Below are 22,827 nucleotides of genomic sequence, written 5' to 3' on the forward strand. Positions count from 1 at the left end.
GTAACAGTTTTAAAACTTTCACATGTCGAAAGTGGACAGAAGGAAAATTATGGAATAATGGGAGCAATTTTAACAACTTTAATGGTTGATTCACAACATTAAATTAATTGTATGTAGTTTAAAGAATGGGGACTTGAGTATTTTATTTACTGTTTTGAACTGTCAACTTGATACCAAAATAGTCGTTTATTCAAGCCTGAGAGGATTTTTGAACAATTTTTGTAACTAATGTACAAAACATTCAAATCAGTTAATAGCTGTGGGGAGCATCAATCATCAATTTCTAATTGAATCGTAGCCTCTGAATCATAATCGAATCGTTAGGTGCCCAAAGATTCCCACCTCTACGACGTTTGGTAGTTGTCAACTTAATGTACCACATGAAGAATAAGAAAGGTAAGCTAGTACTTGCCTGGCACAGCCAGACTATTCTCCCTGTATTTTTCAAACACTGAGAAATGGTCTGGGACCCCCATTAACGGCCTCTCGAACAAGGTACAAAATCAATCGTCCAATCAGATTTGTTTATTTGCGTGACGTGTTCTTAACAAGTAACGTCACTCTTGTGCGCCGAAAGTCGTCTCTACAACAACACAGATGGCGAACGGGAGAGCCGAGAATATGTTCCAATCCGCGGTAAAACCAGTTTTAATTTACCCAAAACATATCTAAACAAGTCATTGACAAGTCAACATGGCTCGCGCTAGCCGTGTTGAATAAACTTCTCCATTCTCCGCTCACGCTAATTACTTGTCAGTTTAACAACGTCACGTCTGCCCGTCGCTGATTGGTCCACTCCGCTGTCTGTTTGCTGTGGCTTGCTCCGCCCTCGGAATTTGATCTGCCGGACGGTCGCCAGACTCAATCGCTGGAACAGCGGTGAGTCTGGTACACCAAGCAAAGGTAGTAAGTACAGCCTGTCCTGGATTCGTCATCGAACTTAAAAGTCTTGTCATTCTTTGATTTGCATATGTTTGAAAAGTTATTTTCATCTATTACTTATAGTAAATAGATGTCGGAATGCCAGGGAAGTGTGCATGGAGCATATAATTCACATTTTCCTAATTTTTTAATGAAAAACATTGCTTGAAAGTCCTAAAAAAAAAAATCAACAGTCTAATATCGTCCCCAAACAGATTGTGCTCACGCCATTCAACCAAAGTGATGAGTTGGGCGTGTTTTAGTATCAAAAGAAGCCCGACAGCCAATGCTACAGATGTCCAAGAATATCCATGCCCTGTCCAAAAAGATAGTGATCGTTTTGACATTTGGCTTAGTGACACACTGTAGCTCTATGGCTGTCATGGGATCACTCTTGCGCCCGCACAGTAACTTCTGTCAACAATCATTCAGAGATATCAATCGAGTAAATAAGGTGCCAAATGCCCCAGATGATGATGAGGTGGTGGTGGTTGTTTTTCCCCCGCCTAAATTCTAACTTTCAACCGTCAGTAAACAATACCAGCCATCCACTAGCTAAGGAAGTCTTTTTCAGGACTTTTTTCTCATGATGGAAGAGCTTGGTCAGCTTCCACCTCTCTATTGAGTCACAAACACATGACCTGAGCTCTGCTTCTGCCAACAAATGACCACTTTTAAACCATCCTGTTACTAGGCGAGGCTTTTTTCATGCGTAAGGGGAAGACTGTGCTCCCAGGCTGTTGTTTACATGGGTCGCGGTCACAAGATTTCCATTAAAGGCTCAATAATAATGGAACATACCACGTGTGTTCCTTGGTTAAGTAAGCCAACCCTATATGGGCGGAACAGCAGTTTTCTAGTAGCTAAATGCCAGCGCGAGGCAATTAAAAAAGCAACAAAAATCTCCTTTATACGGGGGACAAAAGCTTAACAACTACTATATCGTACACTTCCCCTTTTAACTGTTGACAATGAGATTTATCTGTTTGCAATGGCGTTGGAGACGACGACGTCAACACGAGCAACTCTCGTTGGAGTTCAGACAGAAACTACCAAAGTTCGTCTCGCTTATAACGACTTTTTTCATGCATTTTACTCACCTATATGACCAAATGAGATGCACATGTCAGTCAAGTAGAATGTTGTCGCGCGCCTGCTAATATTGCTAAGCTAACTACAAACACAGCACGACTCCATTTTGTGTCTTTTTGCCCCTTTATCTTAAAAGCCAGCACTATCGCGGTCCTTGTTATTTCAAAAACACCAACCGAGTTGTGTACATCCGATAAACTCGATGTACGACTAGCCAGCAGCTTTTTGGTCGGTTAGCCATTAGCTCCTTCGGTGTGCTAATATGCTACCAGCTACTAACTGAAAGGTTTCATCATCATCTTCGAAACATAACTTCAAAACACACAAAGACAAAAAAGGCGACAAGTGATGGGGTTACTTACATCGTATCGGCCGCAGCCATTAACCGACTATCAGTCAACGGTAGGTAATCCAGATTATACGACGTCGAAGTCATTTTATTTTTTCAATAATAATAATAAAAAAATAACCAAAAAAAAAAAACCCTAACAGCCGTCTAATCTAACAATGCGAGCGAGGGGAGAACGTCCGTGCACACTCGCATGAAGGCAAAGGAGACGACGGGCAAGAACAGGTGCTGACTACCGAGACACTGACACACGACAAGGGGGAGGAGGAGGGCGTCTTCTTCTTTTCTTCTTCTCTTCTTTTTCTTCTTCTACTTCGTTCGTTCAAATTCATGTGAAGCGCAAACGGTGTTCGCCTCGCTCGCTCCTCGATTGTGGGAGCGGTAGAGCCACAGCAGAGAGAGAGAGAGAGAGAGAGAGAGAGAGAAAGGAGCTGCAGTAAAACAGAGGCGTGGTCAGCGGTAGGGAGTAACGAAGTACATTTACTTAGTTACTATACCAAAGTAATTTATCCAAGAACTGTGCTATATTAAATCATAATATATTATAATTTATATGAATCCCTTGCCACTAAAATTTAAAAAATCAAAGCAAAGTTTAAAAATATTCAGTTTTCAGTGATTTTGGCGACGCCAGTGGACAAAAGCGGTTTTGCCTAGCGGCACACGTCGTTTACCATGACGAACTGCTCAAGTGTCGTAAATTCCTAATCTCCTGGTTACCTTCTGTCGGACAGAACAACATTTGTGTTTCCAGTGGCTGTGAAAAGGACGAATAGCGATAAGGTAATAAGCAGTGTTATTAATCTTACTTTAAAAAAGTAATTAATTACAGTTACAAATTACTTCTCCCAAAAAGTAATTGCATTAGTAACTCAGTTACCTGAATGTAAGAGTAATTAGTTACTTGGCAAAGTAATTGATGATAATTTTCATGTTTTTTTTTTTTTTTGTCCCCCCCCAAAAAAACAGGTCACATGAACTTTAAAGAGTTTTTGGGACAATTGGCCGTAGCCCAATTCTTTACCCTAAACTTAACTACACACAGGGCATTGCGGATATTGCGATATTAAGATAGTCTTTGCTATGTGTGGAAGTCATTTAATGTTGTGAATCAACCGTTAAAGTTGTTAAAATTGCTCCCGTTATTGCATTAGTTCCCTTCTGTCTATTTTCGACATGTGTAAGTTTTAAAACTGTTTCATCATTTAAAGATTGATTTAAGTTAAGTTTTGCTGATTTAGGAGCATTTTAGATAAAAAGTTACTTAGGTTCGCTAGGAAGGTTCTCTACAACAGAGCCTTCCTGAGACGTCTACTGCTTTAAGATGGCAGCTGTTTACTAACCCATCTAGTTCTTTATTAGGCTCGAGCGTATGACGTGGCACTCGCGAGGTTTCCGCCCCTATCGCCATGTTGGAAGCAGGAAGTTCGGTGTCAGAACTCCGGGAAACATAAACAGTGAGGCATTTCGACTCAGGTCACTCTTTAAAAATGATTGGAAATTATTGTTCGGTAAACAATTGCAACAATCGATCGAATAGAAAGGAGAATGTACAGCTCAACGGAACCCCATTGAGTTTCTTCCGGAGCACGACATGGAGAAAAGGCGAGGGAAAGCTCATATCTGAACTTACCAAACGTCGAAGAATGGCATGGGTGGCCTCGATCAGAAGGAAGAGCATAACGTTTGATTCTCCAGTTACACACAGAGTTTGCTCTATGCACTTCCACTCCGGTAAGTTAATTTCGTTTGTCTACGCAAATTTCGGTAACTTTATGCCCTAAGTCGGCCTGTTGTTAGCTACAGCTAAACAACTAGCATGTATACATGTGCATTGTCTTCATAAGACATAATTCCTGTCGTTTCTAAATGAAAAAGCTGTAACATGTTGCCGTGAGATAGTGGCAAAGAATTTGTACACAGGCTACATTGTCTGTAGGGCTGCAGCTATCGAATATTTTAGTAATCGAGTAATCGACTGAAAATTCTATCGATTAATCGAGTAATCGGATAAAACAAATATATTTTTAGGTGAAGAGCAATTATACATATACATGAGAAAACAAGACATTTCATCTAATCTTGAACCATTTTCAGTCAATCAATGTCTTTATTTTTGATGTATATTGTTGAAAACAGCCAACAATTGCATCTCAGGTGTAACTAGAATTTAAAAAAAAGACTAATTCACTGCTTTCACTCAAAAAACTTTTAGATCTTATTAATATATATATATATATCTTACCTAAAAATGCCGTTACGCTTGATAACACACATCACTTAAAAGTTAGGATTTTTTCCCCACGTGTTTCAATTGAATTTCTCTTTGTGTCAAGCCATTTTTAAGTTCTAGTTAAGTTTTAAGTTAGTCTAAACTGTAAGTCCTGATAGGATTTTGAGTTTTTGCAGTGTTCAAAATAAATGTATGATACAGGCTGTATTGGAGCACATTAGGGACCAGTGCTACTTGGTGTTTTATCCAGCAATGACTACTGAGCTAAAATTGATAGTTAGCATGATTAAGTTTTTATTTTACACCCTCATCACTCCACAATGCTATGTTATGTTAAAGCCTGTATGTAAGACACGTTAGCCACGCATCGACAGCGGTCATAATTAATTGAAACCTAGCCCTCCGCAGGGCTAACGTTCCGTGAGCTAGTAGCGACAGTAACGTTAATCTTATTTATTAGCGCTTAGCGCTCTTTATTAGCGCTCTTTATTAGCGCTTATCGCTGTACTGCTTTAAGATGGCGGCTGTTTACAAACGCTGCCCAGACGCGGCCGAGTCTGTCATGCGCATCTAGTTCAACATACATGTGATCTCTATGAGACGCGCCAGACGCTGCCTGTTACCAATGTAGCATTGTGCGGGCTAGTATTTAGCAACGTCGGCGTCGTTTGTGGCGGCTGACGGCTGCGGTAAGTTTTTTTTTTTTTCCCCTTCTTCCTCTCCGCACGTGACAGCGCGTTGTCCCGCATTAAAAGTAGTCCTAGCAAAACGTGATGCTTAGAGCTGTCAAAATAAACGATTACTCGAGGTGAATAAAATTACTCGGATCGGTTTTTAAACTCGAGTTACTCGAGTTGCTCGAGTACTCGTTTCAGCTCTAATTGTCTGCAACAAATGTTTTCTAAAACACAGCATTGATTTGTCCCTTAACTATCACAGCTCAGCAAAGCACAAATTCGGATGTTCATGACAATGAAAATGTAAACACACATTGCCTACCTTTGCAAGAACGATGGTGTTGCCGTTTGCTAAGGTCATAATGTGCAGGTCCTGCACCCATCCGCAGCAAAACCGTTCGTAGCTTTGTAGCGATTTGTAGTTTCGGAATTGCTGATGAGTGTAGTAACTTATACCAAACACTAAATACAGCATGATGTCCATTTTGCGTAGTGGTGGAAGCTTGTCGACATCTTTATTCCATTTGTGTTCGGCTTGCTCGTAAGGGTCAACATTGGTCACATCCTTAAGTTTGCTCACATATCTGCCCTTCGCCGTGGTAACAAGTTTGTCTCTGTATCAAACTGGCAAGTTTTCCTTACTTTTTTCCATCTTTGGCACTCGTAGTTGAATTGTATTTGCCGTTAAGTTTAAATGTCCCGTGATGCAGACGTGCTTCCAATATGGGTGCGTTGTCGCAAATCTCGCATGATCCCGTGTTGCTGTGACATAAACGCTCGAGCCTAATTATACATGTTGCTAATGCCGCCGTGTCTGTCATTTGCATCTCGTTCTGTATATATGTGATATCTACCCAGACCCGGCGGCATGGGCGGGCATTAGAGGGCCAGGCCCGCCCTGAGAAACTGCTGTGCCCGCCCTTGTTCCAGTACAGTGTAGAGTGTAATTTTTTATTTTTTTTTAATCACACACACGGAGAGGACGAACCCTCTATTCATCCTATCTCGATCTGTCATCATTCAATTCAACCAATCTGAGCAGCGAATGAAGGCAATTTCTAGCCAATCACAGATAAGGGGGGGGGGGCGAGTAGCCAGCCATTGGGTGCTCATGTTCATCAGTGCATATGTTATTTTTACGCTGAAGCACTTTAATTGAATAAATGCACACAGAACTGCACCATTGTTAAATTTCGTTTATCTTATAGATTTTACGTTGAACTACCACTTGTGACTTCAGTGACAGAAAATTTTTCAGTGCACTGATGTAGTAATGTACAGGTAATAGCGCAACTGTTCAGGCTAAATTTACATTGAAGAAGTTTGCCCCCCCCCAAAAAATGTAATGACCCCCATGTAATTTCTTTCTGCAGCCGGGTCTGTATCTACCGAAGCATCATGTGGGCGTAGTTTGTAGGCTATCGGCTAAAGTCAGGTATTATTGGAGCCACCTAGCATCGTAGCATCGCGTTTGCAACGGCGTCACATGCCCTTGCCTCCTCCCCACTCCTGCTCTGCTCTCTCGTCTCCGTGAGTCCGTCTTTTTCAGACTTTTCTCACGTCAGTCAACCAACATCGTAACGCATGGTAACGCACGCCTTTCCCACCTCAGTAACGGTAACGGCGTTACCAAGATGAGAAAAGTAATTAATTAGATTACTCACTACTGAAGAAAATAACGCCGTTAGTAACGCCATTATGTTCTAACGCCGTTATTAACAACACTGGTAGTAAGTCTAAATGTGGCTCAACAATATCATATGACTAGAGGTGGGTAGTAACGTGTTACATTTACTCAGTTACATTTACTTGTAACTTTGAGAAAAATTTACTTCCTAGAGCAGTTTTACCACACAATACTTTTTACTTTTACTTAGTACATTTGTTAAGAAACACTACTCTTACTCCACTACTTTGAGCTACACTAGATTTGTTACATTTTTCATCTTTATTCTCCGAATTACTTTTATTTTTGCCAGCGATGCCGACATAGGCCTTTTCTTGTTTCACCAATGAAACGTCGCAACAATAACTACATGACTCCATTATACCAAATTGTCCATAGGTGTGAGTGTGTGCGTGAATCATTGTGTGTCTATGTGCCCTGCGACTGGCTGGCAACCAGTTCAGGGCCCGCCTTCTGCCTGGAGTAAGCTGTGATAGGCTCCAGCATCCCCGCAACCCTCATGAGGATAAGTAGTTCAGAAGATGAATGAATTATATAGATGTTATGGAGAGTGATTAAAAGTATGGCGTTAAAGGTGATGCAATGAAAAATGTGGGCGCACCTACATTTTGTGCTGTTGCACCCTAAGAAAAAAGTTAGGCGCACCAGTGCAACCAATGCAAAACGTAAGTGTGGAGCCTAGGCAATATACTGTATATCGCAATGTTAATTTTTTCCAATATTTTTCAGGCCTATCCCAAACAAAGCTATCCGAGTTATCCGGTGCAAATTCTAGATTTAATATCGCAATGTATCGTAAACTCCCAAGAAATCGCAATGATAGTTTTTTTCCAATATCGTTCAGGCCTATTCTAGAACATGTTAAATATTAATGCTTCTTTTCGAGCTTAAAATAGCTTTTTAAAAAAAGTGATTAAAATTATGATTCAATTTATTGTATACTTACTTGTATGATTAAATGTGAATTGTTACAAGCTTTACTTGTTCATCTCTGCTTCACAGTGTCAAGCAAAAATGTTGTCATTCAACCACTTGTAAGTCCATGTTTAATCACAAAAGTTAAGAATATTTTTAATGAAGATTGAAAAGTTATTTAGTGTTGCGTTAACTAATTGGCTCCCATTGATAGCAATATACATCCAATCCATTTTGACTGGGAGGGTTGACAGCAATCCTTAGATCTGTGGACAATGCACAAGCATTATTACCAGGGGTGCACATAATTTTTTTGCCCAGGTTCTCAGAGGAGGACCTGGAGATGTGACTTGGTCCTCATTGAGCTTGAGAGCCGACCCGCCTGATGCGATAAATTTATGACAAGCTTTACTTAGAGCCAATTAACTTTAATTAATTATATTAACAATTAATGCTTGATTAACATCAACTGGCACAACAAAATTGCCATTACTTTGAAGTGAAATGTAAAGAAATAAGAAGCACCAATTCAAAATAAAGGGCATTATGCGGCTCCCACATTAACTCCAAGCCTTTTTAAAAGTGGGATATCCTCCTCATAAGACCTCATTGAACGTGCATGTTTAGCTTTGTAAAATGCGAGCAAAAACACGTTTGTCAGTGCATGTCGCTGTTCATTACCTTTATTTCGCCACTTGTCCATAGGGCGAGTGGGGTCCTGTTTGACATCGATAGTTTACTTAATTGCCACATGCTCTCTGTTTTTTTCGTGCTTTTCAAAGTTTGGATGGCTAAAATTCTTTGACCCTACATAAAATGCGCTGCTCTTATCGGCGACATTGGGATTCTCACGGCACATTTTGTACCGCATTTCCGTGCGAGCATCATTTGCTTCTAGCCATGGTACCTCCTGTAGCCACTTTTCAGCAAAAGTCCTTTTTTTCGGTAGCTCCGGTGACGTCTCTGTCGTCTGTCTGTCTTTTGACGGGGGTGGGGGAACACGGAAGTAATTTAGTGATGGCCAAATGAAGCCTCATGAAGCAATGAAGCTTTGCAGCCAATTGGTTTGCACATGTAGCAAAGCTTCATGGTGCTTCATTTACCCTATGGCGCCATCAAGTGGTCTAGAAGCCCAAGAGTCAACATTGTTAAGAATTCAATGGCTATTTGCTTAAGACAAAGATATCAGTGTGCTTGTGTTAGTAATTTAGTATGTGAACAAAATACAACAAGTGCTAAGGGTAATTTGTTATTCATTTTTATTTAGAAATAATAGCTTTCCCACAGTGGCTGGCTTTAAACAGTTTCTTTTTTTTTGGAAAATATTTCACCAGCTTTAGAAAATATTCTTTCACAAGGCACAAATGAAGCTGGGGTGCAGAGAAATGTGAGTGCCAGTTTGTATAAATTTGGGTAGGTATTCTTTTGTGCCTCCCAGTACACTAATGGATTGTTCATTCTGTTGATGTTTGGTTCAGATAGGTACACACACACACTCACATTTATATTAAAGTAGTTTTTCTCCCTTACCTTATTGAAAGCAATCAAATCAAAATGTTCCCATACAGGGGAGGAGCGCTCTTTTCGCGCAGGTTCTATCGCAAGCAAAGGACAAGGCTCGAAAAAAGATTGCATTGGTTGCACTGTTGCGCACAGATGTAACAAGTACAGGAGCCCGAAATCCACAAAATGTGAGATAACAGGCGATCGCCATTGCGGTTTGCAACCGATTTATACCATAGTCTGTCCTGTTTTTGCAATGTGCGCCAAACGTTGGATCACTTCCGAAGCACTCACGAGATTCAGCCGGCCGCCGGCCACCGACCACCGGCCACCGGGGAGGCTTCCCACGTCATCATTTCCGGGTTTTGCCGAAATGAAGCGCGCCTCGCTACAAGCTTCGTGGAAACCCCCCTCCCATTACTCGACACAAGCTTCGGAACCTCGGCTCATTTCGTCCCATCACTAAAGTAATTACTCAGTGTGGCCTGCCTCTTCAAAATTTTGAGAAGTTATTTTCTCGTGTCTGCCGCAAATACAGTGGTCAGCCATCGGTACGCAAAAGCGTATGGAAGCTGTTGAGGGCCAGCGCATTTGTCTACGTCCAGTACGCATGCGCGCATGCGGACCACTTATGTGCACCCCTGATTATTACCCATTTTTTGATTGATTAAGATCTTTGGGATTTAAAAAACTGAAAATTAGGGTCAGCAATAACTTAAACCGGGGTGTATGATGGACTACTTTAAAATTCAAATCTTTTCAGTATTTCTCATCACAAATTATGTGCTCTATGTGCATAGTGCATGTGCACTATGTGCATAAGTATGCGCACAACACTGGAGTTAGCCAAGGTAATATAGTCAAGGTCAGCCATGCTTCTACTATTTCAACTTCTGCATCTTCTTCAAGTATTAGTACTTCTAGTACTAGTACTAATACTATAACTAGTACTACTCCTGCTACCATCGATATGAACGTAGAGCTGAATTCAAAGGTTTACATAAACTTGTAAAGAAGATGTCATGGCTTTCTTCATTTTCAGGTTATTTCTACAACTCAGATTTTTCTCTGATTGATTGGTACAGATACTTCTTTGTCACACCCAAAAAACACAAATAAAGTTTGCTTCTTTTATCTTTAATTAATCTATTCTCGGGTAACAAAAAGTGTGACCAAATCTGCAGGGTCAAAAATATGCATACAACAATGATAATATTCGAGTACATGTCCTTTGGGTAGTGGCGTTGCTTGGGTGTTTTGAGGCTCCAAGCAAGAAACTATGCGGCACACACCACACCTGTTCACACTGCAAAAAAAATTTTTTTTTTTTGCACACAAATGCACAGTAAATAAATCAACAATGTATAAGGCCACAACAAAAGAAAAATAAAGTTGGCAGACACATTTTAACTGAAAAACATTTAATATTACAAATAAATAACATCAAATAAAATAAACTTACACACTTAAAATTTCACACTGAAGTTCCACTTTTCACGAAATGCACTGTGTCAGAATTGGCCATTTTCACATCAATTAGGAGCTTTTAGTAGCCATCGACAAGCTTCTGGTTTAATTTTTGACCACTTCTCTGGACAGAATTGTTGCAGTTCATCTTATTTTGACATGGACTTGTTTCTACAGCGTTGTCTACATGTTGTCGATGCAGTTTAAGTCAGGCCGAATCATTGGCTCAAACCAGTACTTCACAAATAGTGGGGCGTGTGCCCCCAGGGGGGCCCAGATCGATGCCAGGAGTGGCAGATTTGACTTTGTGAACATACTTTTTTGCCGTACTAGAATAAAGTGTAATTGCACATCCACTCAGTGGGTGGCAGTGGTGCTCTCATTTTCAGAGTGTGCCCAGTATTTTTTTAACCAAACAAGAGCACACAGCAAAGAGCACTGGAGATATGAAGAGCCTAAGACGAGAAAATATGACAAAGCGTATGTAGCATTTAGACGAAGAAAGACCAGTCTGTTTACTGTGCCCAAAAATATTTGCAGTGGACATCAGGAAGCCTAATCAATTAAGACGTCACTTAAAAACATTAGACCCCAATCACATTGACAAGCCGCTTGATTAATTTTCGGTGAAAACGTGCCCAATTCTGCCAACAATCGTCCCGCTTTGTCAATGTTACATCAGCAAACCCAGCATATCTGATCACTTTTCCTGCTAAAACACAAATAGTGATAAAAGAACCAAACTGCATGAATGTTTTTTGTGTGAAAAGTATTTGTTTCAATCAGTCTATCAGAGAAAAAATTGAACTGTTGAAAGAACTGAAAATTCAAGAGAGTATGTTGTCCCCAAGTGTATGTAAACTTTTGACTACAACTGTAGTAATTTCGTCAGTCAATCTTTCATTGTTTAAAAAAGAAAATTATTTGCTGCACTTTCTTGGTATAGTGATTATGTGTTGCACTTACTTGGTATTGTGATTATGTGTTGATGAATTTAATTCCAACGTTTGAGATGATTAAACTGCAGTTTCAGAGGTTCAAAAGTCATTATCCCCTTTATGTGTAGCTATTATTTCCCTGGGGGAGGGGTGGCCGACCTTCTTTTGTTACCCTGGACTTGCAGGGCAATTCCTCAATACTAATACTACCGGTAAAAGTGTGGGGGTGCAGTTGATATGCAGTCGAAATGTATTACCCACACACGTGTGCTATATATAAAGGAGGGTATTTAATCCTTCTATCCTTGGTAATTTCAAGGCATCGGTGCCAAATGCGCTCCATTTAACAGCGCCGAAACCAGGTTTGTATGCATAATGCGCTGCACGACCTATTTTCCCCTCAATACATGCAGCCTACTTTGTGACATGCATTCGCATGGAGCTCAAGGGGTTGCTATAAAAAGGTAGACGAAAGCTCTCTGGAGAATACACTTTTATGAAATCAGGAGGGGGGAATGCAACAAGATCCGCAAATATGCACATACCCTGTATTCACTTTGACTCAACCCAAGGGACAACATGAGAACAACATAAGTTCTTTACTGATGCCAAACAGTGGTGCTTTGAGATGCGAGAGCTATTTGTTTCTTGGCCACATTTGTGACCCCCAGATTAAGAGAACGTAAACTCCCACCAACAAACAACCCAAAAAATGTTGAATGTGTTTAATTTTAAAAAATTACATCATAAAATTATTTATGTAGTTATGCCAATTGAATATAATTTTAAAAATTAAACAGATTTTCCCTCATCTTCTTAAATTCTGCTCCTTCTTGAGTGTATGTTTGTCTTGGCCACCTGGTGGCAGTACAATACAGACCTATTGATACATATTTGTAAACCAGCATTTACAAATTTACAAAAAAAATATTTTTTACAGGCTAAACGCCTGTCAAGTTGTCACTGAGGTTTTTGTTGTTGTTGTGGACACTGAATTTTAAGTCCTATTACTCTGTCATTTGTGAACCGATCGTCTTGAAACTTGGTAGCTATTTAGCATGTGCCAGTATCTTTCCATCCTCGGAGCCTGAATTTTTATTTTTCTGTATCAAGGCTGATTAATCAATGGCAAAATTACAGTTAGGAGTTAGCCAGTAGAGGGCAGCCTACTGTAGGTTAGGAATTTGCCAATAGAGGGCATGTGCGCACAGCACATGGATTTGTGGTGCCTGTGTTTCCTGTAGGTAACGAGTTAGCCAGTAGAGGGCAAACGAGCCCACCCTTCTGCCTGTAGTGTTATGCGGCACACGATTATTTGCAAAAAAAAATTTCTAAATTCCCCGAGTACAAGTTTTCTATTGATTTTGTCCATTTGCGGTCGAGCACGGCCCTGTTGATTGAGCTTCATAATCCTTAGTTCTTTTCATTCATTTATTTGTACATACACAACAAAAACCATATACAATGCATACATTATATAACCTGCCCGCAGATTCACTTTTTCAGAGTTTTTTCATTACTCTTGAAAATATTTATATATTTTTACGGGCGTTTATCCACTTATGTAAGAAGTTTTACAGTTTAAAAAATTATCCACAATTACAATGGCCTTGAATTATTTACAGATTGGCAAATAATAGCAGTCCCCTGCAATAACGTAGCCAACATTTCAGAAAGAGAATGTGCAACAAGATCAGAAAATCCAGAGAGGTCCATTTTACCCCATTAATTTTTTAGGTAAAATTCTTTTGTGTTATTGACTAGTGACTAGTTAGCTGGAATTGAAGACTAAGTGGTTTGTTTTGAATACACAAATTGTAATTCTCTGTTTATACTTAGTTTTCAAGTAAACCTCTACTGGAAGTGTCATTAAATAGCTCGAAGCGTCCTTTTTTTTAATATATATTTATTTTTTAATTCATTGTTCAATAGCTGCCAAACTGCTACTGGCTGGATAGAGGAAAAAGAAATCTTCTGAACTATGACATGAAGCTCAAAATTCATTCGCAACTCAAGGCACCACCACTGTACTGTAACAAAAACTTCTCTGCTGTGGCTACCAGATGAGGTGCCTTCAAATGATTCAACGTCCTCTTCTTTAATCTGAAATGATTACTACTGTAATCCCTTCATAATCCCACCAAATGTACCACGCTTTTGTTGTTTACATCTCATGTTTTTGGTACTGCATTAAAAAAAAGGCCCAAAAAATAGTCGCCTCCAACTTTGAAGGTGCACTTTTTCAGTTTGTTGACTTCTGAACAGTAGACGTTTGCAGAATGGCGACTGTGCCCACATGAAGAGCTCTCAAAATGGAGGGAGGCAAATTCATTTGTTATTGGAGAGAGTAGGGGTGGGGGACCTCCGGTGGAAAAGGATTCACAATGCACACACACTGATAGCTCTCATCACAGTGTGATAGGACTGCATTTGTCTGTCTACCTATCTGATTTTCCTCTAAATGTGATGTAACATCCTACATTTGCCTTTTGTAGCTCAGAGTGCAGTACATGTCCACTTCTTCCATGCTTCTCAAGTTAAAACAACAGGGAAAGTCATTAATATCAAGTATGCATGAACATAAAACCCCACAAAATGAAAGCACAGTCAGGGAGAAACAAAGCAGCAACATCACTGATGATGAGTTTCAGGGCCAGACAAATATGTCACTCCACACAAAGGTAGATGGGATGTTTCAACCAGTGAGTGAGGTTGAAGTGTCCAGTCAGGGGGGCATAGTGAAACGTACCTGATGGGCAGGTCGTCGGTCCTTACAGTAGGGGGACAGCGCATGCTGTTGACGTACAGACTTTGCACCAGGGCCAGCTCGGAGGAGTGCTCCAACATGATCAAAGATCCAGCTGGGCCAAACGGAGACGGATGCTCTCCTCTTCGGCTTGACTGCCTGCTGCCTGCTCGCTTGGCCAGCTCTCCACTCTCTCCTCACAGGAGTGCATCCGAGTGTGGACCCGCCCCGCCCATCCGACCCTCACTGTTGCGTGTTTGAAATAATGTCCTGTGACAGGTCGTGGTGCACTAATGCATTGCGCCGCCTACGGCGAGACACTTTAGCGTGAACCTCAGATTGACGTCCGGATTAGGACCATTTTTGGAAGGCACGCTAACATGGCACTTGTGCCAAGTACAGTGGGGCAAATAAGTATTTAGTCAACCACTAATTGTGCAAGTTCTCCCACTAGAAAATATTAGAGAGGCCTGTAATTGTCAACATGGGTAAACCTCAAACATGAGCGACAGAATGTGGGGAAAAAAAACCAGAAAATGACATTGTTTGATTTTTAAAGAATTTATTTGCAAATCATGGTGGAAAATAAGTATTTGGTCAATACCAAAAGTTCATCTCAGTACTTTGTTATGTACCCTTTGTTGGCAATAACCAATGTTTTCTGTAACTCTTCACAAGCTTTTCACACTGTTGCTGGTATTTTGGCCCATTCCTACATGCAGATCTCCTCTAGAGCAGTGATGTTTTGGGGCTGTCGTTGGGCAATACTGACTTTCAACTCCCTCCACAGATTTTCTATGGGGTTGAGATCTGGAGACTGGCTAGGCCACTCCAGGACCTTGAAATGGTTCTTACGAAGCCACCCCTTTGTTGCCCTGGCTGTGTGTTTGGGATCATTGTCATGCTGAAAGACCCAGCCACGTCTCATCTTCAATGCCCTTGCTGATGGAAAGATATTTTCACTCAAAATCTCTCGATACATGGCCCCATTCATTCTTTCCTTTACACAGATCAGTCGTCCTGGTCCGTTTGCAAAAAAACAGCCCCAAACCATGATGTTTCCACCCCCATGCTTCACAGTGTGTATGGTGATCTTCGGATGCAATTCAGTATTCTTTCTCCTCCAAACACGAGAACCTGTGTTTCTACCAAAAAGTTCTATTTTGGTTTCATCTGACCATAGCACATTCTCCCAGTCCTCTTCTGGATCATCCAAAGGCTCTCTAGCGAACTGCAGACAGGCCTGGACGTGTATTTTCTTCAGCAGGGGGACACGTCTGGCAGTGCAGGATTTGAGTCCCTGGCGGCGCATTGTGTTATTGATAGTAGCCTTTGTTACTGTGGTCCCATCTCTCTGTAGGTCATTCACTAGGTCCCCCCGTGTGGTTCTGGGATTTTTCCTCACCGTTCTTGTTACAATTTTGACGCCACGGAGTGCGATCTTGCATGGAGCCCCAGATCGAGGGAGATTATCAGTGGTCTTGTATGTCTTCCATTTTCTAATAATTGCTCCCACAGTTGATTTCTTTACATCAAGCGCTTTACCTATTGCAGATTCAGTCTTCCCAGCCTGGTGCAGGTCTACAATTTTGTCTCTCGTGTCCTTCGACAGCTCTTTGGTCTTGGCCATAGTGGAGTTTGGAGTGTGACTGACTGAAATTGTGGACAGGTGTCTTTTATACCGATAATGCGTTAAAACAGGTGCCATTAATACAGGTAACGAGTGGAGCTTCGTTAGACCTCGTTAGATGAAGTTAGACCCCTTTAACAGCCAGAAATCTTGCTTGTTTGTAGGTGACTAAATACCTATTTTTCACTCTAATTTGGAAATAAATTCTTTAGAAAACAAACAATGTGATTTTTTTGTTTTTTTTCCACATTCTCTCTCATGGTTGAGGTTTAACCATGTTGACAATTACAGGCCTCTCTAATCTTTTCAAGTAGGAGAACTTGCACAATTGGTGGTTGACTAAATACTTATTTGCCCCACGATAACTAAAGCGGTACCAATACTTTGGTCCTTTCCAAAACTTTTGTACTTACAATAAACATTTCAGAGGAATCAGTAATTGTTACCAACTTTTCAGGTTGCTCAAATTGTCCCCACCAACATTTAAGCAACCTTATATGCATTATATAATGAGTTCAGTTATATAGGTCATTTAGATCAGTGTTTTTCAACCGGTGTGCCACGGCACACTAGTGTGCCATGAGGGATCATCAGGTGTGCCGCGAGAAATTATTCAATATCGCATTTAATTTTCTTACGTCGTCGGACAGAGTTGCAGTAGAAAGGAAGGAGGAGGTAGAAGGTTGCGGTCTTGTGCAGATGAGCAAGGTATTGCTCGTGTCACGTTCAAGAACTGCTCGGATTTCTAGCCATCTGCCACCTTGCTGTCCGCGTCTACTGTACATCATTTGATTAGACTCATCAATATACGTCGATATACTCAAAAGTGTCCTTTCCATTTTCACCATATGTAACGACCGCCAATTCTTTCCCTGTGTTTTATTCCAACACATTGTCAAGGACAGCAAGGTGGCTGATGGCTAGAAATCCGAGCAGTTCTTGAACGCGACACTAGCTGCTATCCAACAGCGCCATGGTGCCTAGGGTGATCACCAAACGAAACACCCGTCGCCTCAAAACAAGTCCATGGACTGTTTTGTTCGCCTTCGTGAAAACAGAAAAACAGGCAATTATTTGGAGAAAAACTACTAAAAGATAAAAACAGAGACAGAGTGAGAGCTGTTGAAAAAGATTCCTGCCAGGATATATCCTTTATGTTCATCTAAACAGGCTCAGATTTCACACTGATTAAGTATAAATATTGATAAATTATTTGACATTAACATTTTTGGTTTGTGGTGTGCCGCGAGATTCTTTCCAATGTAAAAACGTGCCGTGACTCACAAAAGGTTGAAAAACACTGTAAAATTTAGATTTCCCAATATGATGTAAGGATAGAATTGACCCTACCATTATTAAGTAAATTATTGTCATGATGTTCAGATTTACATTTACCGCTTTTCACTTGCTGAATGTGTTGGTACATTTTTTTCCCCTCGAACGCACGCTGATGACTTGCATTTGTTTAAAATATATTTATTTTCTACATTATTTATTTATATATATATTTTAGATAATCATACATAAATTATAGTCGAGTTAAAAAAAAGTTTTAATTTTTGTTGTGTTTAGCTGTGCTTGTGGACAAAAGCAGTCATGTTTTACCTGAAGGAGGGCTCCATTTTTATTTATTTTTGTTGTACCCTAACTAAGAAGTTTTTTTTTCACTTAGAGTATATTGATTTATTTATTTGGACAATGTTTAGTGGTCTTAAGACAAATTTTTATTTATTTATTTGTTTATTTATTTTGCATTCCTGGATAGTTAAGACATTATCAACAAGTGTGTATTTATTGTGTATGTTAATAAAATTTAAAATTTATTTATTTTATTTATTTTATTTTATTGTGTATGTTGTGTATTTTATTGTGTATGTTAATAAAATTTAAAATTTAAAATTTATGTTCCAATATTGCAATTTAGATTTGCTAATTAAATCCAGACATTAGTTCTAGAAGCTTTCAAAAAGTTTCTTTACTAGTTTTGAAAACAAAGGTTTGACTCAAACAGTGTATCACCTGAACCAATACACATGAAAGTTAGTACGAATCAATACAGATTTATTTTGCGTTGATCATTTAGCCATTCATAAAAAAAAAAAATTAAAAAAAAAAAAAATATATATATATATATATATATATATACATACACACATACATACACACACACACACACACACACACACACACACACACACACACACACACATATATATATATATATATATATACATATATACACAGTATATATATGTACACACGGCAGAAAACACAGACAAGGCTGGAAAAGCAGTTTCTGCTCTTGCACAGATATCTACCTCATAACTATCGCTTAATTGTATTTTTTTTGTTACTGTCACATTTTCCTCGATATTTTAGATAAGGGGTCAGCCACCTCCAGATTTTCTTTTCAGTCGGTGTGCCACACCAAGATTAATGACGCACATCCAAATTTTTATATCCGACAGAGCTGTAATTTAACTCCAAAGAAAAAAACATGGACATACATTGAATTCGTATAACTACCATTCTTCCTCATCAATTAACTAAAAAATAAATGCATATTGTAGAAAATATCAAAACTTCAAAATAAGTGCAACAGTAATAACAGCTGTACAGCAGCAGCATCTTATGTAAAAATATCACACACATAAACACACCCCAGAAGGAAAAGGGGAACAGGTGTGATTCTCAGTGCAGGTCTCTCACAGTACAGAGTGGGCTGTTTTAACCTTCAAAGTCAGAAATGCCGACTCTTAGATTTTGTCTTGTTCACTAGCAACATAAACAGTAGGGGTGTGACAAAATATCGACATGGTGATATATCGTGATACATTGTATCCCAAAAAGTTATCGACATGCGCCTGCCAAGAATCGGGATATCGTTTTAAAAAGGTGTCAATGTCCAAAAAAAAAAAAAAAGGAACCAATAAGTTGCTACCAAAATCTTCCACCATAATAGTGTCTCAGTTAACTCTAAGGCTACCATTGACGTTCATTCGACAGCAGCGCATTCGCAGTCATTCTGTCCGATTTTCGGGGCATTTACAGGTCACTTGCTTTTTATTTACAGGTCATTTCGTGTGGAATTTGAGTCACTGCCTATTCATATTTGGGTAATTCCCAGATCACTTCTTGTTCTGTAACTCAAAATAAACAGGAAGTGACCCATAAAATACCCCCAAATTAACAGGAAGCAACTAAAAATCAACAGGTAAATGACCTCAAAGGACCAAAATTTACCTCATTGCATGGCATTGGCTGCCATTGACGGCCATAGGGATAGGTGGGAGGGTGGCCACTTCAAACGGATTGAACGTCTAGTAATGATAAACTCGTTCCAATTCACAGCATAAGCTTGTTTTTCTGTGTTTGTAGAATATTCTAGAATGATTTCCTGACCAATGTATCGATAATCGTTGTATCGCCGTATCGTCAGATCATCGTTATCGTGAGCTTTGTATCGCAAATCGTATCGTATCGTGAGGTAACAAGAGGTTCCCACTCCTAATAAACAGTTAACAATATGCACAATTTTAAATTTTATATTACACATACTGTATAAAATATGCCTACCTTAATGTGATCCCTGGTCCCGTTTTCCATGAATTTTCATGTTTTGTCTGGTAGTGGCATTTGACACTTGTGCAACACACAATGCTCTTGGGGCACACACGAACAGACAGAGCTAGCGGAAGTAACCAGCCAACCAATTGTTACTGGCATCCCCAAGGGGCCGCTGTCCCCTACAATATGACCCCCTTACTAGTTAAGCGTAGAAGAAGAAGTGGGCATCTTGGCGAGAAAAAGGAGACAGCCGGTGAAGGGTACTGAGAGAGGCTGGCTTTAGCCAGACTCCTCTCAGAAATTGAGGATGCGCTGGAGGTGTGCTCAAAATCCATTATTGCTAGTATATAATGCTATAGGCAGAGGTGGTAGGGGGCGCTCCCGTAAAGCCCCTAAATACAGGGTGCGCACCTGAAAATGTCTTAATTTCAGGTAAAATGGCACTTTTTTTTTTTTTTTACCACACGCTCGTGTGTCACAGGTTAACCCTGTGCGTGCCAGTGCTGACACGCTTGTCATAGGTTGCTGACCCCTGTTTTAGATGATAAATAATCAATCCAAGCAAAGAAAAAAAAAAGAAAAAAAAAAGAAAAAAACGGGTCCTTGATGTCTGCGATTTCTGCATTGCGACCCATGTTAAATGACCATGTTTTCACTCATTAAATCCCCCAAAAATGTGGCCATTCACAGCTGTGTCTTGACATTCGGAGATACATGCTACATGGAGTTTTTGGATCGAAACAAGGTAAGTACGCGATAATATCTCGTTAAAATCACGGCGTCTTTGATGATGCTCTATCATGCGCTCACCTCCAGTTAGGGTTTTGTTGATTATTATTATTATTTTTTTTTACATGCCCTCCAGTTCGAATTTTTTCCTCCTCCAGAAAATTGAGATTTTAAGCTTTCCAATGATGTATCACACATGCATATAGGACAATTTTGAAATTTGGCCAAATTGGGGGTCTCAGAGCGGAACTTCAAGTCACCTGAGTGTTTTCCGCCATATCATATTATCATATTCGTGAGAAATGAAGCCCTGACCCCAGCAAAAAGTGTACATTCAGGTTATGCTGTGATTCGTCCCTACCAATGTTGGGACCAAACCTACGCACTTGCGATCAGCCAATTATCACCCTCTTAGTTCAAATGAATTGGATGTCTATCGCCGTCAGTGGGACAGAATGAGCAAGTTTGCATCGGTACGGTAGGGACATAACACTACCAACTTTTCAGGATGCTGAATCTGTCCCCACCAACTTTTCAGCAACCCTATTTGCATTATATAATGTCTTCAGTTATATAGGTCATTTAGATTGTCTTCCCATGTGTTGTAAGAATTGACTCGACCATTATTAAGTGAATTACAGTACTTTCATTATGTTCAGACGTACATTGACCCCTTTTCACTTGCTGTGCCAGTCCATTTTTTCCCCTCAAATGCACGTTTGTGTCAGGGACGCGGGCAGTTCAGGCAGGTTGTGTGGACCCAATTGCAGGGAAACAAAAGCGGCAAGGCAGGTGAACTCAAAAAACGTTTTAATTAAAACTAACCAAAGGCACAAAGTACAAACAAAAGGACCGTGGATCAAAAAGGCAAGGTTAAAACAAAACTTACTTTACCGGAGGGACTAATACACGAGGGCTTGGAAAAGACTTGAACTTGGACGCAGACACTGACATTGACATAGACAATGACGCAACAAGGAGTGACAAGAAACTGGGTCATTATATACACAGACAAGGGGTAACGAGACGGGGAACAGCTGGGTAACACAGGTGGATGCAGATTGCAGGATACACTGGGAAAACACACACAGGTGAGAGCAATGGGTAATCACAGGGACAAGTCACACAAGGAGAAACCAAACACAAAACCTAACAGTTTGATTGGCTGATGACTTGACCACCCCACACACACACACACCCATTCACAGCCAAATAGAAATGCAACATGCCGCCTCCTCCGCCCCTTTAAGGACGAGGGATATTAGAAGTTTTTTTTCCCACCAGCAGAAGCCACTGTAAGTAATGTAAAAAGATGTCAATGTTGTGGAGGTGGGGAACACACCACTAATTTTGATTCTGAAAGTCCGCCATGCATCAGAGTTAGCATAAGATTAATCTGTGTGAATTTCTCGAACTCAAGGAGGAAGCTGCGTTGAGAGAAATATCCTCCTGTATGTTTTCTACTGTTAACGTTAATCAAACGAAGAAATGTAGTGAACCAAGGATTACCCCTTTATAGATGGATTATATAATTAATTATTAACAAGTTTGTATTTCTTATGTACAGTTGTGGTCAAAAGTTTACATACACTTGTGAAGAACATAATGTCATGGCTCTCTTGAGTTTCCAGTTATTTCTACAACTCAAAAAGTGATCAAATCTGCTGGGTCAAAAATATACATATTGCAGCGCTAATATTTGGTAACATGTCCCTTGACCATTTTCACTTCAATTAGGCGCTTTTGGTAGCCATCCACAAGCTTCTGGCAAGCTTCTGGTTGAATCTTTGACCACTCCTCTTGACAGAATTGGTGCAGTTCAGTTAAATTTGATGGCTTTCTGACATGGACTTGTTTCTTCAGCATTGTCCACAAGTTCTCAATGGGGTTTAAGTCAGGACTTTGGGAAGGCCATTCGAAAACCTTAATTACCATTACCATTACCACTTTTGATGTGTGTTTGGGGTCAGTGCCCTGTTGGAACACCCAACTGCGCCCAAGACCCAATCTTCGGGCTGATGACGTTAGGTTATCTTGAAGGATTTGACGGCAATCCTCCTTCTTCATTATCCCATTTACTCTCTGTAAAGCACCAGTTCCATTGGTAGCAAAACAGCCCCACAGCATAATACTACCACCACCGTGCTTGACGGTAGGCATGGTGTACTTGGGGTTAAAGGCCTCACCTTTTCTCCTCCAAACATATTGCTGGGCATTGTGGCCAAACAGCTCGATTTTTGTTTCGTCTGACCACAGAACTTTCCTCCAGAAGGTCTTATCTTTGTCCATGTGATCAGCAGCAAACTTCAGTCGAGCCTTAAGGTGCCGCTTTTGGAGCAAGGGCTTCCTTCTTGCACGGCTCAGGTTTTCTTC

The 22,827-nt window shown here is 40.2% G+C and overlaps 1 protein-coding gene across 2 annotated transcripts in view; it reads right to left on the minus strand.

Moving 5' to 3' along the window:
- The window catches only part of LOC130916840 (CUGBP Elav-like family member 2), a 60,252-nt gene extending 45,552 nt beyond the window's left edge, over positions 1–14,700 (minus strand). The window contains exon 1 of one of the 2 annotated variants that reach the window (XM_057837873.1): positions 14,532–14,700. In XM_057837873.1, coding sequence (XP_057693856.1) covers positions 14,532–14,629 — 98 coding nt within the window. In that variant the 5' untranslated portion in view covers positions 14,630–14,700. The remainder of the gene's footprint in view (positions 1–14,531) is intronic. The other variant, XM_057837874.1, reaches the window with a different exon arrangement.
- Positions 14,701–22,827: the final 8,127 nt, after the last annotated feature.

This window comes from Corythoichthys intestinalis, chromosome 5 (assembly GCF_030265065.1).
Source record: "Corythoichthys intestinalis isolate RoL2023-P3 chromosome 5, ASM3026506v1, whole genome shotgun sequence".
Lineage (NCBI taxonomy): Eukaryota > Metazoa > Chordata > Actinopteri > Syngnathiformes > Syngnathidae > Corythoichthys > Corythoichthys intestinalis.